General features: G+C 39.7%; 1 protein-coding gene across 2 annotated transcripts in view; it reads left to right on the top strand.

Annotated features, from left to right (window-relative positions):
- Positions 1–17,421, top strand: part of CDH2 (cadherin 2) — a 114,137-nt gene that overhangs the window by 5,569 nt on the left and 91,147 nt on the right. For both annotated transcript variants that reach the window (XM_015855461.1, XM_015855460.2), the window contains one exon: positions 5,518–5,629. In XM_015855461.1, coding sequence (XP_015710947.1) covers positions 5,518–5,629 — 112 coding nt within the window. The remainder of the gene's footprint in view (positions 1–5,517; positions 5,630–17,421) is intronic.

Here is a 17,421-nt window from a genome sequence, read left to right as displayed (position 1 = left end):
AAAGATCATGGGAGCTCTGTCTGAATAAAGAGGGGAAATTAGGCTTTCTATTTTTAAATGACTTATGAAAACAGATACAGCAGCTTCCAAGATGGAAGGTATATCACTGCCAAGTCTTTTCAACGGTTCACTTAAACTATTTGGTTTTAGTCAGTATTCATGTATTTAATTAAATATCATATATCCAAAAGGCGCGTTTATCCTCTCCTCTAGGCACTCCTTGACATATTTAAAAAATATATTTTTACCAACAGACTCGCCTAGGGACTCCTCCATTCCTTATAATTAGCACATAATTATCACCCAGCAGCTGAAGACATAGTTAAAATTTTGTGATCCCCCGAAAGAGTTCTTCCAGATAGGCCATGCAAGGCCTCCCCTGAAGGTCAGAAAAACCCAGAGCTCTTCTGTTTGTACATCAGCAGCAGTTTTCACGGGCAAAGATGCTGAACGCAGACAACCTTTATCATCAAGTCAGAGTGAGGAAGAAATTGGGATAAGTAGTCAAACATAGGGCTGGTTTTAAATATTTATTTTTTTTATTACAGAAATGTGACCTGGACGTATAAAAATTCCACTTAATTGTGGCATTTCAGTTGAAATTTTGAGTCTTTTTCTTTTTTTTTTCTCTGATAGGAACTGTGGCTTGCTTGGAGAGCCATGTGTTAGAAGATGTGAGGCTCCATGTTTTCCTTGTAACTTGATGGAACAAGAAACTCCAAACCAGATCAGAGCTTTGTGTTGTATCACATACGCCCATAAATGTCTCCATATTTAGTAAAGCAAATGAACAGCACTTGTTTCTCAGCTGAGCTTAACAGAGGAGGCTATGAGCATAGTTTGTGAGACTCTGGATTGCAAACAAACCAGTGGTAGTTTAAGGCAATTTGTTTGAGAGCAAATGATAGTGTAGAAGTTGTAGATCCCCTTACTCTGTGGAAGTATTTGAAAGCTTTGAGTATTGGCCTAAGAAACTGGTTTGAAATTTGGTTCATGGAGTGAAGCACTAATGTGAGTTGAAGGTGCTGTAATGAGAACTGCTTCTGGTGCCGCTGAAATAGAGGTAACTGGATGACCTCTGGGAGAACTTGGTCTGGCCCTGGCTTAAGGAACCTGCTGGCTTCCTGAACAGTCTGAGTGAAGGGCACTTTTATTTCTATCTGATTGCAGTCCACAGTTTTAAACAAACTCTACTTGACTGTATTTACTGGAGTACTGCTTGGCTCCCTTTAGTTGTGTGGAGGTATAAACTGCTGTGGCTCTTAGCAGTAAGTCAAAGATTAAGAGAGAAACTTAACGTTTTCAAGTGTTGCATCTAAAGCATATTAGAGATGATCCTGCAGGATATCTTTCATGTTCCTGTTACTTTATGGTAGTGAGTAGAAGCTTGTCATAAAGTAAGATCCACCTTGTGCAGCATATCGCATTGTGCCAGATGATGTGTTTACCCAAAACTAAAAATGGTTAAAACAATCTCTGGAGTTATGTAAGTTGTGAATGAATGTTGGGTACAATTTTGGCCTTTAAATTAATGAGGAAACACCCAGTCTTTAAACACAGGCACAGATGTTTCTGTGATCTGTGCTTAAGTTGAATATTACTGTCACAATTGAAAATTAATGTTGCTTATTAACGAGGGAGAGCTCAAATACCCAGTTCCTGCTCTGTCGTATGTGTAATTATGTAAGACTTTGTTTTGAGCTTCACACAATAATGCCCTGCGAATTGGCTGGACTTGGCAATTAGCAGCTGTAATACATCCAATTATAAGCGTGTGGTATGGTATTTTCTCCAAGCATACCCCTCCATTTCTCGTTTTACGACAGTCTTATTTTCCTATAGGAATAAGCTATATTCAGCATAAAAGAAAGAAGTCTTTCAGAAACAAGTTCCCTCGCATTTTGTTACGATCAATATTAAGAAATCTAATGTTGTGGTACATACAAATGCAAACAGTGCAAAAGCAGAGACTTTGATATTTCAGATGAAAAGATACCGCTGAACTCCAGTGGTGTATGGCATATGCACAAGGAACAAGACCAACCCTGTTTGAAAGCAGTCTTTAAGAATCCAATTCGGCAAACATAGGATGCATGTTGCGATATGAAATTGCTTCTACAGTCATGTGGTGAGCTTGCATTTTTAAATAGGTGTTTCCTTACAGAACTGCATTTTAAATGTGACTGCGTCTTAGGAAGTATGGAAATTGGAGAGAGCTATTAGTCTAGAACCATCAATGTTAATGAAACAGTCCTGTCTGGTTTTATTCTTGTTTCCATTTACAGTCTTTTCTCAAGTGTGAAGCCTACATTGTTGGAATAATGCTACTGGTGGTGTTTTAGAAAAACATTAAATATGGTTCCTCTACTTTAGATGGTCATGGAGGGTATTTAATCAAGTTAGGGTACAACTTTGAATCTAAGCCCCAAATTTCTAGTTGTGAAGCTAAAGTAACTGGAGGGACAGGGTACAAAAACAGCAGGATCAGCTGTTACATCAAAATGACCTGTTCTGTTAATTAATTCAATAATAAGTTTTGACAGAGGGCTTCAGAGGTATGTCATTTTGCTTCATGACTGCAGCGTGTCTTTCACATTTCGTCTGAAATGTATAGTACCAAGTTTTATATGCATGACCTTAACAAGTTTGAGTAGGCCTTAGCGTCTGGTGATAACTGCATAATGTGATGAATGTTATTAAAAATGACTGAATTAGCTATAAGGAGAAGCAAAATAGTTTTACAGTGGTAACTATTTTGCTTTTGCAGAGTCTGCTAGTAATTTAGAGAAGGATTTTCCATGTGCTGATCTTGTTCAAAGTTTTGTAACTCTGTTAAGTACATTCTGTATGAGTACAAGCTGAGGTAATTGCTTTCCATCTTAAAAGATAGCTTTTCAGTAGTGTCCTTCTGTAGATGGATGTACAACTAATATTATCTTGTGTTCAAAATAGCCTTGAGAATTGTACTAATCACAATAAAATCCTGTAAATTACAGTAACGTGCCCCCATAATCTTTGCTAGCTTTCCCCTTTTGCCCTGGATAAGGGGATAAAAATATTCCAGCACTGTTTTTTGCTTCAAGTTAAAATGGTTTAAGTCTTGCAGTGCTTTCAGACTGAACTTGATGTGACCCTCTGTGTCTGAAGCTACAACTCCTACTTAATTCAAAATGCTTAACATAGGGTGATTAAGAAATGCTGGAAATTTAAATTCTCCTTTCCCTTGTGTTTTGATTCTCAAACAATATTTACAAAGGACTGTTTTTGGAGAGCAGAGTACAGTCTTTTGTCTCCAGATAAAATTGATGGCTGCAAATGAAAGAACAAAGAAGGCTCTCTATTCATGTCCCCGCGTCTTTGTTTCAGTGGGCATTGTTTCAGTTTATAAGAGTTGTTTAGTACATACAGATTGTTGGGAAGGCTGAAAGATTCCCAGGCGCATCAGAGCGGACGTGTTACAGAATCCTGTTATCTCCTCAGCTGCCCACCCAGGACCTTTATTGTTTCAAGGATACCATGAAAGGTTATTATTGTTTTTTAATCACGTTTGCTTGGAGGTTATCTTCTACGCAATAGTTTAAACAAGTCTAAGTACTTTTCTTTCAAATTATTGAAACTTTATAAAGCCTGTGATTTGATTCTAAAGCCGAGGAAACTGGCAGCTGGAATCATAGTTATTTTTTTATTTTTACCATCTTTTTATCTTTTTTTTAAAAAAAAATCAACATTTGAGTGGGCTCTTGAGGCTTAGCTGCAGACCCAGGTTCCAGTTTTGCAGTTTGCATTGCCTCCTTCTCGTTTAGACTTTGTTCCTTTCTATGATTACTTTTTTTCATTGTATTTCATCTTAAGGTCCCCATATTTAAAAAAAACAAAAAACATAAAAAGAGTTAAGTCTCAGTGAAACCAGTGCCACAGCTTAACTGGGCTCTTGGTAATTAATATTTCTCTTAGTGGGTGCTTACTTAGACAGCTTACTAACTTGGAGGTAGGTAGCAAATTTTTGTTCTTGTTGCTGGTGTGTTGAGCTGCTTAGAAAGGATTGGTAAGCGTAAGTGCATCTGGCTGTGTTGTGAATCCCTCCTTGCATTAGCAATAAAATTACCCTAATAGGAGCTGGCATGCTGAGCATGGCCTTTGCATGTCAATGGAGAGCGAGCACTTCTACTGGGTCCTCTTGTGTGGTTCTTGTCACTGCTGTCCCACATCTGTAGTGCTCTCATGGACTGCGACTATTGCTTCTGTAGCAGTATCAGCAGGGTGAAAGCCAGCACGTTTTTGGTGCTGCACTTTTGCCCGTCTTCAGTGCAGGTTCAGCTTGCTGCCTTTGCTCTTGAAGTGCCACCAGTGGGCTGTCCACTGACTGCATGCCAGCGCGTGCTGCCTGCTTGCGTTTGCCACCGTAGTGGTTTGGATGAGTGCTCCCTAACCTGCCTCTGTCAGAAAGGGATTTGGTTTACAGATGATAGGCAGTTAAAAGCGTGGAAGCTAATCTCAAAAACTGTGATTGCACTAAGAGACAGAGTGGTGACAGATAGCTGCGTGCTTGAAAAATTCCAGTGGAAAGTGCTGATAAACCTGTAGGCAGACTGTGGGTTATGGCTGCAATCCTCTTGCCAAGCTGAGCTGGACCAGGCACACAGCTGGAACATTTCTGTGCACAACCTCCAGACCTAGTGAAATTTGTCTTCAAACAGGTTGCACAGCCACTGTGCAGTATGGGAATGCTTCTCCTCTGTTCAGGCAATGTGTGAGCACAGAACTTCGGATATAATTGCCTGATGCCCCAAGTCAGTGCTCTGATGCTTGGGAATGTAGTAAACTGGAGTAGCACCATCATCTCCTTATCTATTCCGTCTTTTCTCCTTCTCTCTTTCCTGTTGGACTTCAGTTACTAAATATATACTGGTGCATGCTTATATGACTTCAAGTAGTTCCACTTGAGGGAAACCCATTTGAGAAAGTAGAAGGGAAAGTCTGTTTAAAGAAAGACGTGATCAGTAGTAGGTACGAAAGCAGCACAATTGTTCATGATATCAAAGTCCATATACTACTAGATCTGGGCATTCATGTGGATAGGTCTTAACATAGTGTGTAGAACCATATCAGATTTATCATGGTGTCTCTGTGTCTTTCCTCAAATATATCTGGCCATGAAGAAGAAGAAGAAAAAAAAGCCATTTGTCTTTGTGTAACATTTATTTCCAGAGGAAGGAATGTTTTTGTTCCCCCTAAGTTTCCACTTCAGTCTCAAAGACTGGTTTAAGTTGAAATGTTCAGTTGTCAGAAGAATCAAGATTGTGTATTATTTAGATCTTACCAGACAAGTGGGACTTGTTCCTTCCATTCCAGTTATCAGAGAGATTAACCCTTTGCCCTCGGACTTCTAATTGCTGTCGTATAGAAACAAAGATGCTGTTTGTACAAGATAGCAGCAAAAAGGAATGTGTGCCAACTGGAATGTTTCTCTGGTGAATAAGGGTTGTGATATTACATAAATTTTGTCTTGCATTTCAGGCACCGATAAAAGCAACTTGCGAAGAAATGTTGTGCAAGATGGGATTTCCTGAAGACGTGCACAGTGCGGTCGTGTCGAGGAGTGTACATGGAGGACAGCCTCTGCTCAATGGTACTGCTTGAAAAGATGTTTTGATTTTTATTGCCTAGAATCTTAATCCTTAATCAGTCTTGAACATTTTCATTCTTAGGACTCAAATTAAGGAAGGAGTATCAGCTCTCAAGTGATTAATTTTAACTTACTGTTTGGTTACTATTGTAGGACCTGGAAAATCAGTTGGTGTTAATGGTAGCACATGCACCTATGTTGATATAAATGCAATGTCTCAAGTTCTCCTGTGATTGACTGATAATTCCCTTTCCTAGAACAGTCTTCCCATTTATACTTCCTATTACAGCCCTTGAAATGGTTTGTCATCTGCCTGTAAGTTGAAACCATGTGTGAATGTTGAGAAGGTAAAGAAAGTTTCCCTTCTGCTTTCTGTCTTCCATGGAAGTACTGCAGTTAGCACCCAGTCTTTGTGCACAAATCAACGCGGGGGTAGTTCCCTTAGCATGGTGCTGTCCTTGGCAGCACTCTGACTGGGCTGAAAGTCATAGGATAATGGTCTCAGCCCTGCTTCTCCATATCTATTTGTTAGACGAGATGGGAAGCTGTGTGGAAGCATGCTTTTGGCTGTATGTAGAGAATTAAGTGATTATGTTCCTTAAGTACCTGCCAGAAATGTGAAAGAGGTCTCAAGCTTTTGCATACCTACAGGCAGTGTAGCTGGGGAGTGGTTAGTTTAATTTAGGCAGCAGCACACGTTGCTTTTTCCTGGTGACCTGAGGAGAGGCACCTATGGAAAGCAAGACCTGGGGCAGGGAATCACATTAAGGGCAGCTACCTGGGAGCCCTGGTCAGTGGCCATAGCTCTCAGTGCTCAGAGAGGAGCCTTGCCAGGCAGCACAGCACCATGCCAGTGCTATCTCTTGGATGGTGCACTGCTGCTTTGCCCTGGCACGTATCTGTGTCTGAGTGGCACCATGCCCAGACAAAGGCTAGCCAAGTCCCCAGCTAGCAGCAGGCTCTGCCAGCGTGAGCCCTTGCTTCTGTGTGGGTTGCACTGAAGTCAGTAGGTCTGCCCATGTGCCTGGGTGTCGTCTGGGTGGGGAGTTGGGTTCACTGCCCTTCTTGTCTTCTTATCTCTTAAGGGCTAGAGTAGCCGCCTGTGGAACACAGAGGCACCTGATGTGAGCCTTTACTGGATTTCCCAAGAAGCTAAGTTTCAGTGTAGAACTTCATAGAAGAATAACATTTAAAAAGTGCATTAATTTCACTGTTTTCCGAACTGCGAGCATCAGTGTTGCTTTTATTCAATCTAATTCTGAAACTGTGGAACTAAGAACTTAAGTCTTAGTATCAAATACATCTTAATAGTTAATTTATTTTTTTTTCTCTTGCATATAAGTACAGTTATACAGATCAAGACTCTTGAATGAAAAGCATTGTAATTACTCTGCAAAACAAAGTGGAAGCTGTAGGATTGATACTGCATGCTGTGTGTACTAGTCTCTCTCCTTAATTATATTTTTGCAGACCTGTGTTGTGCTTTTGAGAAGTATAGTGAAACGTGAATGCAGGAAGAATTGAGGAATCAACCAGCTTTAGTGTGTTTCAGCTTTGGTTATTAAAGCATTTTGAGTTTGGTTTCAAGGAAATATATTTTACCACCACATACTTTTATTTTATTGAAGAATAGCATAGAAATTCATGCATTAAATTAAGCTTTCAGCTGACTGAGAAAATAATACAGAGGAAAGGAATTTCCCTCATTGCTCCACTGGCTGGGAGTTAATATACCGTTCTGCTGTAGAACATTGCAGTAGTCATCAACACTGAGAATTCCTTCCGTAGGTAATGTTGGAAACCTGGAGAAAGCGGTAGAAACAATAACAGAGCTTAGAAGGCAACTGCTTTCCAAAGGTGCTGTCTTGAAACTGTTGTTCAGTAATGGTTAGTTATAATACTGCTGGTTTCATAAAATGAAAATGGCATGAATTCTAAGAAATGCCCTGTCCCATGAAAGCTGTCTTCTGTCTTTGTAGAATCAGGACCCTTTCTGAAATCTCTCACTTTTTTTTTTTTTCCTCTACTGGCTGGGAACTACAGTAAATTGCCTTCTAATTCTGTCTCAGTATTGCTCATACAAATCTGATGATAATGACTGACCATCCCTAATTGTTTCTGAGTAAATAACGTACAGATGGAAAACTGACTTCCTTTTTCATTACTCATCCCGATCACACAGTACCTCCTGTTGCTTTTTGAAACTTTGAAGTGAGTGAGGCATAGTGTTGGTTTGTCCTTGAATGGTATTAAAATGCATAGCGTTTTAGGGAAGTGGGAATAGGAAGAAATGTACAGATTGTACAGCGTGCTCTGTATCACATCACATCAACTGGTTATGAAATGACCTGGAGGAGTTTGCTTTCCGCTACCATTTCCTCAGTTGAATTACTGCAATGGTTAATTCTTTTGAAAAATTCTGACATGCTTAAAAGCATATCATTTGCTGGTTACACATAAACATACGGTCCATCGTGGCATAGCTTTGACTTAAATTTAATTATACTGTCATTTTGAAATACTGTTGTTGTCAAAAGCCTATTTTCTGGTTATTGAACTAGATTCCAATGATGCTACAAGTTATGTATAGTTGCATGACATTTGCTTCTTAAGTATAACCATGGGCCTGATTCTGATCTCAGTGGCCTTATTCATATCTAACTGCATGATTATGCTGGTATGAATTCAGAAGTGACACATCTGTAACTATAGGTTTTCTATGTGATTTAGAACTGAAAGCTTTAATTTTCTTTGGGTTTTTGCATTGATACAACAAACATAGAGGCTTTATGATCCTCTCTGTCAGCTGCAGAATAATTTGAACTTTACTTGATGTTTTCTTGGCATGTTGTTTCTTAAAATATTGAACAAAAAAAAGAATGACAAGATGTTTAATATCTGTCATGTTTGTGTGCTTTTATCTTGCCCACTGGGGGGGATAAGCTTCTTCTAAGCCCTTCAATTTCCATCTCTCTCACCAAAATGTAAATAGAAGTAGAATCATCATGACTTGCTGATCTATGCTTTTCACTTGCTACAGTAATCTGGGATATTTGATTATTAAGTATCCTTATAGGAAATGCTTAGGTTTGAGAGTATGGGGCAGTGTTCCACCACATGCAATGTGGTACTCTTTTTTCTATTCCTGTATTCCAGTGGTGTCTCTTTGAGGAAGGGTCAGACTTATTCTTATTACATGGTGGGGAAAAAAAAATCTTTAATTGGTAATGACTTTCTCCATTTATTGGTGTGGACAGCATATATTAACTTCCACTGGTTTGTCCTGTGCATTAGGACATATACCAAGTTGGTATCCCTGTATTCAGTTGTCACGATATGTGGAAAAACTGGTGGAGAGATATATTTTGAATAAGCGTCAGGTGCTTCAGTAGAATTACAGTGACTTCACTAGTGATCTGGGAGGAGCTCAGTACTGACACATTTATTTTTGTCAAGGGAGGGGGGATAAAAAGAAGAGTCTGTGAAAGAAAACTAAAAGAAACTTTGTGCACCAGAAAAAAAGTGTTTATCTTACTGATAAAGCTTGGGAGTTATTTGGGCCTTCAGTTCTTCTATAATTAAATGTATTTGTTAAGTATTTGAAGATTGAAATGTTCCAGTGTTGAGTAAAATGATTTTTATACAAATAACTCAGCAGACTTCACCTAGTAGAAGATACCTAACCTGAATTTACAGACACAGTACTTCTTATTTGTTTCTATATCTAAAATATTATTTGTACTTGAAGTGTCATGCATAAAATTCAGTATTTGGAGAAGAAGAGGTTAAGTTGAAGAGGGAGTTCTGTTTAATATATGAAATGCCCTTGCTTGTGCTGGTTTTATCAGTCTTGTAGTTCATCCAGGAAAGAAATACTTTTGGCCACTTGATATGCATGTCCAACATGTTTATCTAATCTCTATTCTATATCCTGCAAATTCTAAGATAGCAATAATGCATTTCTGCTAAAATTACCCACATAGGAAGGTTACTTGAACAGTTATTGCAGAAAAATATCTTAAACTTTCAGATATTCAGTCTTAGAATTTAGTTTTGTTGTATTTTTTTTTTAATATTTTTTAATGCTGCACATATTTTAATACTGTCCTGTTACTAAATGCATGATATTTTTGTTCTCTGCTAAGCAAATTTGTTGCCTAGACATGATTCTTAAATGCACTGTTTAAGCACTGTGTAACTGTAAAATAATTCTAAGCTCTTGGAGTTGCACAGTGTGATAGAGGAAGAAAATATCTCAGTGTTGGTCATGGAGATAAGCAGTGATCATGGATGAGTAACACCGCTGCTGCTCCATACGCTGAAGCAAGCTGACGAGGTTGCTTCCGCTTCCCTTCCTTTTTGAGGTTGGTACCAAGTGGTTGTGAAACCACAAATGGAATGGGGTTGGTCAGCTTATCTGGGGTATAGCTCATGCTCCCTGTCCCTAGGTTTCTGCAGACAGCTCTTGTATGATTAAACGGAGCTGTGATATCCTTGCTGCTCAAGTATTGAAGCTCCAAGTAAATAACCTTTGTTTTGATGCTTTGATATCTGATGCCAGATTCTGATTTCAGCATTCCCTTTGACTTACTTTGTAGTTTACAACATCGAATGTAACTTGTTCTAAAACAATCCAGAAACACATTGCTGGAATGTGCCACTAGGGTGAGGAATTTCCCCCTTGTTGGCTTTATTTCTTTTCACACAGTTGGTTCCCCTCAGTATTAGGTGTGTCCCCACGTTCTGTCGCCTGAGGTGCCATTTGCAGATACACCCCATGTACCTCTGTGAGGATAACTTGTTCTCTGATTTGGTGACTATGTAGCTGGAGATAGTAAGTGCTGCTCATGTTTGTTGGCTAATGGGAGGAGCCCGAGCATGGTGGATGGGGATGGTTCTTGAAAACTGTTTGTGGTGAGGGACGACTGGAGGTTTTGGGGATGGAGAGCTGCTCTTTCAGCTTGCTGTAGAGTTGCGTGATGTTAGAGATAAGTTCATTCTCCCAAATTACTCAACTCTGTATGGGACACACTGTTTTCCAAAGAGTCTGGTGGTTCACCAGTAATGATAAGGAAATCTGGAAGCTGGTCTTGCACTGGACAACTGATTTCTAGGTGACCAAAGCTGAGGAAAATCAATCCCAAGGTTAATGTCTAAGATTGCTTGGCATTTAAATGTAAGTAATGCTTTCTTCATTAAGTAGTGCAGGTAATGCATCTTCTGGCTATCCCAGATGCACTCAGCTTTTGGGCTTCTTTTTGGTGCTGCTACTGAATCACTTAGTGAACAGCCACATGCTTCAAGTTATGCTTCTTTGTCTTAGTGGGAGTAGGGATGTTGTTTTTGGTTGGGTTGTTTTTTATTCTTTTAAGAAGCTTATGTTGAGAGTATTTGTTTTTCTGACCACTCGTGCTTAACATTTAGTAGGTTTGTTTTTTGTCCTCTTCCCATGTGAAGCAGAGTAAATTTCAGTGCCAGTTCTTGGTGATGCTTTGCCTGTTGACTTAGTTTATGTTACAGTTCTATTCTAGTTCTTACTCTCTTGCCTTTTAATCCTTTTTCTCTTTTCTCAGACAGCCTTTCTGTTTGTCCTTTTTGTATTCTCTGTTTGTCTGTTTATCTACCAGCCTCTTAGCTTATTCTCAGACATTTGTCCCCTGAAAAACAGAGCTTGGTTTTATTAAAGCAAGAGGGTTTTGTTGTTGTTTTCTTTTAAGATTTGTGGTTTTCGACTCCCTTTCCCCCACTCCTCAGTTGAAAATGGAATATATCCTCGAGTATAAATAAAACATGTACTTAACTTAGTGAAGTGATGTATACTTGGTTACTCCCTTTTCCTTCTGTTTCTGTAAATTTCTCTATCTGATTTGTGATACTTGATCTTACTCACCAGCATTGAGCTACTAATTAATTAATGCTGATGTATTTTAAACTTTATGCATATATAGAGAGAATAAACTGTGAAATTTGACAGTATTTTGGATGTGCATAGAGGACAAAAATGTAATTTCAAAAACAAGATTCCACAGTTCCCCAGTGGACACTAAAGCTGCTATGGAGTGTAGCATTTGGATCAGTTTGTATATCCAGTAGTCAGAATTTATTGCTTGAGTTCTAGAGAAGCCATTTTGAAAGAAACCTGTGAACACACTAATCAAAATGGTTTCTTTTTATGGAATATTTGAATTGGGGTGAAAGTGTTATATGCATTGTTTTTGAAACAAAGAAAAAACTGTAAATCAGCTATTGAGTCCACTTTTTTTTTCCAGAAGAGGGAACTTGATTTACTTCTATTCTCTACAAAATTCTGCTCATGTTTTCATTGTAGGTCCTTCCAAATATATCTCAATAAAGAGAAAAATATTCTTATGGAGAAATTACACAGATACTGAATGGTTGAGCTGTTAAGGAATGTGTAAATTACTATCTTGGTTAATTAGTCCAGCTCTGATAGCCATTTCTGTTTATGGTGCTTTTACTTGAAATGCAGTGAATTAATTACTACTTATTCCCTTTTCCTATATTCATATGGTTGGTTAAGATGACCTCAAATGCGATGTCCTTTCTCTGTGTAGAAACATGAGTTAAGAGGACTGAGCCATCAGCTGCCTCAGTAAGGCTCTTGGCGTGGCTCAACAGGGGATGGCAAAGTAGGTGTTAGTTTCTGCCTCAGAAGCTAAGTCTGGTTTTATCTGCTTTTTACACCATTTAACGTAGCCTTAGTTCTGTTTTAAACTCTGCCATCTGGCCTTGATTCCCAGAGGGGCATTATTTTCCCTGGAATCACTGTAGTTGGAGCTTTCTCCAAGGCTGACCCATGCTCTAGGGGAGTGGAATGGCAGATACAAAGCTCTGCAGAGGGGCCCTCCAGAGCAAACAAAGCTGCCCTTAAGGATGACTAATTGATTCAGTAGTAGGAGATGAGTTTTATCATCACCTGGAAACAGCGGCATTAAGAATTCTATAAAGAGAGGGATCAGTATATGGAACACATGGAGCAAAACCTTGGGTGAGGCTGCCTGTGTTGGCATGATAAGATACACATGGTATACGTAATTATTCTTTCAAGTTCCCACTTTAATATCTTCTGTTCACTAGTCATCTAGACAAAATTACTGGAGCGTCTTATTGAACTGATATTATGGAAAATACCCTTAATTGCAGAACATACTGCCATACTAAGTAGAAAAAAATTCCAGTAGTATTTAAACATTTGGTAACTACATTAAATCAAATGCTGCTGTGTTGAAGACTTTGATGTCAATCGACGAATTCAAATACATTTTGAACTGCTCTTCTGCTGGTTGAATGCAGTGAGCTGGGCTCATTATTTTTGATTGAATGTGTCGTGGTCTGGCACCTAATGTGAGTGTATTTGTTAACCTGGAAACAGTAACTCTTAGAAAAACTCTCTTCCAAACTTTCAGGACATGTCCTAAGCATCAGTCAGCCCCACTGAGCTGAAGCTATAGGAGGGATAGAAAACAGTGCAAGAAACAGCAGCAGGTTGTGGAGAGAAGAAAAAGGGCTGGAGTTGCTATTATCTTCTTATTAAGCTGTAGGAGGAGGAACTGGCCTTTAATGCTCATTAGAGCCTTTCAGTTCAACATGATGCAGCTGGTTTTGCGTTATTCTCTGTATGCACAATCTGGGTGACTTTTCCCTCAAAAAGCGAGGAGCAGGATATTGAGAAATGAGTAAGGTTAAACTCTGGAGGGGAAGAGAGAATGAGGCAGAAGAAAGAGTCTTTTGAAGACAAACTGATCTTGTAGCCAGGACATGAACTCCACTAAAGAAACACTCATAGCCACACACGTGTTCTTTCTTCCAGAGACAGCTCTGGGTTTTGAGGTATTGATATCCATCGCTGCCTATAGAGCAGCCTGGAAAAGCATTGCTACTTGCTTGTTACAGGTGAGTTGGTACCAGTAGTAGTGGTGGTCTGTTTCGTTGTTTCTCACTATAGTTGTGCAGTTTAAATACATGCAGAAATACAGCCTTCGCTGAGAGGCTGAACTAGGAATGCAGCTTTCTCCCCTCGGATTGGGAGTACTTTGCATCCATGTGGTTGTTGGGATGAGTGCAAGCTGACCTGACACAAAACTATTCCAGGCCTTTATGATGTGTTGCGTTCTAAATTTTGGACATAACAGCACCAGGCAACCCTACAGGCTTGGGGAGGAATGGCTGGAAAGCTGCCCGATGGAAAGGGACCTTGGTGTGCTGATGGACAGTTGACTGCCTATGAGCCAGCAGTGTGCCTAGGTGGCCAAGAAGGCCAATGGCTTGTATCAGGAACAGTGTGGTAAGCAGGAATAGGGGAATCCTCCTGCCCCGGTACTCAGCATTTGTGAGGCCTCACTTTGAGTACTTTGTTAAGTTATGGGCACCTCAGTACAGAAAGGACATTGTGGTGCTGGAGCAGGTCCTGAGAAGGACAACAAGGCTTATGAAGGGCATGGAGAACATGCGCTGTGAGGAGAGACTGAAGGAGCTGGGGCTGTTTAGTGTGGGGAAAAGCAGGCTGAGGGGAGTCTCATTATTGCTTTCTTCCAGTGTCTGAAAGTGCTTACAGTGAGAGCAGGGTCGGTCTCTTCTCAGTGCTGACAGGTGACAGGACAAGGGGAAATGGCCTCAAGTTGCATCAGGGGAGGTTTAGGTTTTATATTGGGAAACATCTCTTTACAGAAAGGGTTGTTAAGCACTGGAATTGGCTCCCCTGGATGTGTTTAAAAAAAGTTGTTTGGATGTGGTGCTCAGGGACATGATTTAGTGGAGTGTTGTTAGTTAGGGTAGTATGGTTAGGTTCTGGTTGGACTTGATCTTTAAGATCCTTTCCAACCTGAGTGATTGTATGATTTTTGTGATGTAATTCTGTAATTCCCCCAGGGATTTATTACACGGCTGATGTTGAGTTTGGACACGATAGAAGCAATATTGGACCTTAAGAATGGTGTATGGACTCATAAGCACTCTTCTAGTCTTCCTTCAGAGGGAAATCCTGGGAACAGCTGTTGGTGTTACTTTACAGTTTTATGGCCATCAAACCAGTTCCTTCTCTGTTCCAAGTGTCTGGTAAGCAACATATTCCAAGCAGCCAAAAGTTAGAAGGTATGAGTGGTGCCCCAGCTGGCCAGCATAGGCACAGGCTGCCATTCCTTCTCTCAATCTCATAACAGTGCAATTAAACCAAGCTGTGGATTTCCTGTGGAGATATCCTTCTGTGTCTGAAAATTCATCAGCAGTTGCAAAGTAGGCAGAAGTAGCAGTGACACTACACATATTTCCTTTTAGCCTTTTCCAGCATCTATGTTTCTTATTCAGATTTGCATTGCTTGGCACCAGCATGGAGAGGGGAGATGAGAAAGGAGATAAGTTAGTGAGAAAAACTGTCAGCTGAGGGTAATGGAAGAAAAAGAGGTCACAGCTGAATGAGGCTCCACAGCACTGGAGTCTCTGTTAGTGGGAGGTTGTTGTGTTGTATGTTTTTTTTTTTGCCTTTTTCCCTGCAGTGTAACTGAGACCTTTCTTCTGCTGTTTTACTCCAGGGTTGGGCAGCACCCTGACGCCTGCCCTGGCAGCAGCTGTCCCATGGCAGCGCTGCTGCTGGTAGTCTCTGAGAACAGGGCACCAAAGTTGAGTTCTTCCTGCTTCCTTTAACCATCTATGAGGCTTTGGTAGATTTGTGAGCAGTGTTGGAAATTACAGCTTGCCTACAGGAGCAAGTTCTTTTTTGTGTTTTGAGTTCTTTCTAGAAGTAGGCTTTGTTTGTTTTTGAAAGTTAATGGCACATAGCTCCCAGGTTGTAGAGAAGAATTATTTGAGCCCCTCTGTGAGTTCCAGTTTACAATTCCCTTAAATAGGAAAGTTACGAATCCCTAAAAGCATAATTTGTAACATAAAAGCTATCAAAATAGCAGTGCAATCTGTTAAAGTGTTTAAAAAATTGATTCTCTGCAGTTTAAAACGTGAAATAAATGTACACTAATTGTTTTGAATGGAGATGAAGATGGTGTTTGAAGCCGGTCTTTATAGGAATTAGTTAGATAGCTCTGCAGTTAATGGCGGAGCACTATTTTTCTGTAACTGGCTTTGCGATGTTCTCTAATTAGCTCGCAAATTGATATTCAAATATAAGTAAACCTGCAATCAAATACAAGCAAAACATCTATGTAAATAGACTTTTGGTTTCTGCGTTCAGCATACCTGTATGAAAAACGTGTGTGTGTGGAGAGTAAGCGCTTGGTTGTCTTTTGGCAGGGGGCTTTATTAATGGTGGCTCACTGGTTGTATTAGGTCAGTGTTTTGATTCAAGCATATGAAAAAAGAGGGGAAAAAACCCTTCTACAAGTGAATGACTTTTAAACATTTGTAGCGGTTAATGAGTACTGAGCGTTTTTGGGAGTTTTTTGGTCTTTATTTCTTTTGGGTTGTGTCATCTAGCTTTGCAAATAGGATTTGATGCATAGCTGAGGTCAGTGGGAATTATTCTGACCTTCCTGGATTTGGATTCTGCTTACACTCATTAATATAATAATTGCTGTGCAGTACACTCATTTATGTTTTAACACTTAAGTCTTGTGACAGAAACCGGATGCGTAAAATGTTACTGGTGTTTGTGTCCTGGGGCTTTCTGCTGTGTAGAGAATGCAGGCTCTTAAACCGAACATTTGTCTACATGCCTGGCTTAAAGTAGTTAGTAAATTTGTTTCCTATGGAGAACAGCCATACAGCAAAATCTGTTCCTAGGAACCGTTGTGGGGAATAGAAAATAAAGGTCACATTTAAAATGTGTGCTTCAATATTTTTTATAATTCATGAAACGTTGTCACTGACGTGCTGATAATTGCCTGGGTACCCTCTGTTTTTGTATTCTTTGTTGATCAGGTGAAAGTACAACCGCATCACCTCCACATACTCTGTACATCCTGTCCATACTATTTACTATTTAGCACTGGCTTTTGTACTACCCTTTGTTTGGAACAGATTTCTCTAAACCTCATTCAAATCACGATTCATTCATTAAAACTAATTGTTTTTGTTGCTTAGAATCGGTTTTCAGTGCTGGCCATAGTTTGTGTTCTTCCCAAGAAGGAAAAAACAAACAAACCTTGTGTTAATTGTTTTCTTTAAAGCAGCTGGTACAGTTTTTATACCATAAAAATAACTCCTAATTCAGCCTGTGTTTTCTTTTCACATAACCACACTATTTTACTACGCTTTAGTGCATGTATGTGCTCTTATCAAAAGTCCATTAATTCATCTCTTGGAGGATGGCTAATGGGGACCGCTTGTCCTTTCTAGGTCACCAGGTCAGATGCAGCCTGTCGTCTATGCCCAGCATCCTCTAATAGCTTGTCTGTAGGCTCTGCAGACATTGCATTGGTTGGTTTGGTTTCTTCTGCAGGAGTTTACCCTAAAAAAGTACTTAATACATAAGAGTAGAAAAATCACTGAATTAATGGAAAATGTGTGTAGGGAGCATTTATGCAAATGAAAGTAGCAGGAGGTCATTGATGTAGCAATGTTATAAGTCTAGACGAGCAATGAAATGGAGTGCTTAGATGCAGAGTTAAGGTAAGTTGTGGTAGGAGCTGAGACAGCTTGAAGCAGAACGTGCATCAACTGTTTTTAGGCCTGGAAGTAGTTTTGTACCCCTGGAATTGTTTCAGCATGTTTCCCAGGTCTGTATTGCATTGAAATTAAAAACAAAAGAAAACCTTCTTCTTAATCTTGCATGTCACTGTCTGCACTTTGAATGCATTAAGTCTCATTTAATTCAAATCTTGTCATTG

This window comes from Coturnix japonica, chromosome 2 (genome assembly GCF_001577835.2).
Source record: "Coturnix japonica isolate 7356 chromosome 2, Coturnix japonica 2.1, whole genome shotgun sequence".
NCBI lineage: Eukaryota > Metazoa > Chordata > Aves > Galliformes > Phasianidae > Coturnix > Coturnix japonica.
This window is presented reverse-complemented; position numbering and strand designations above follow the sequence as displayed.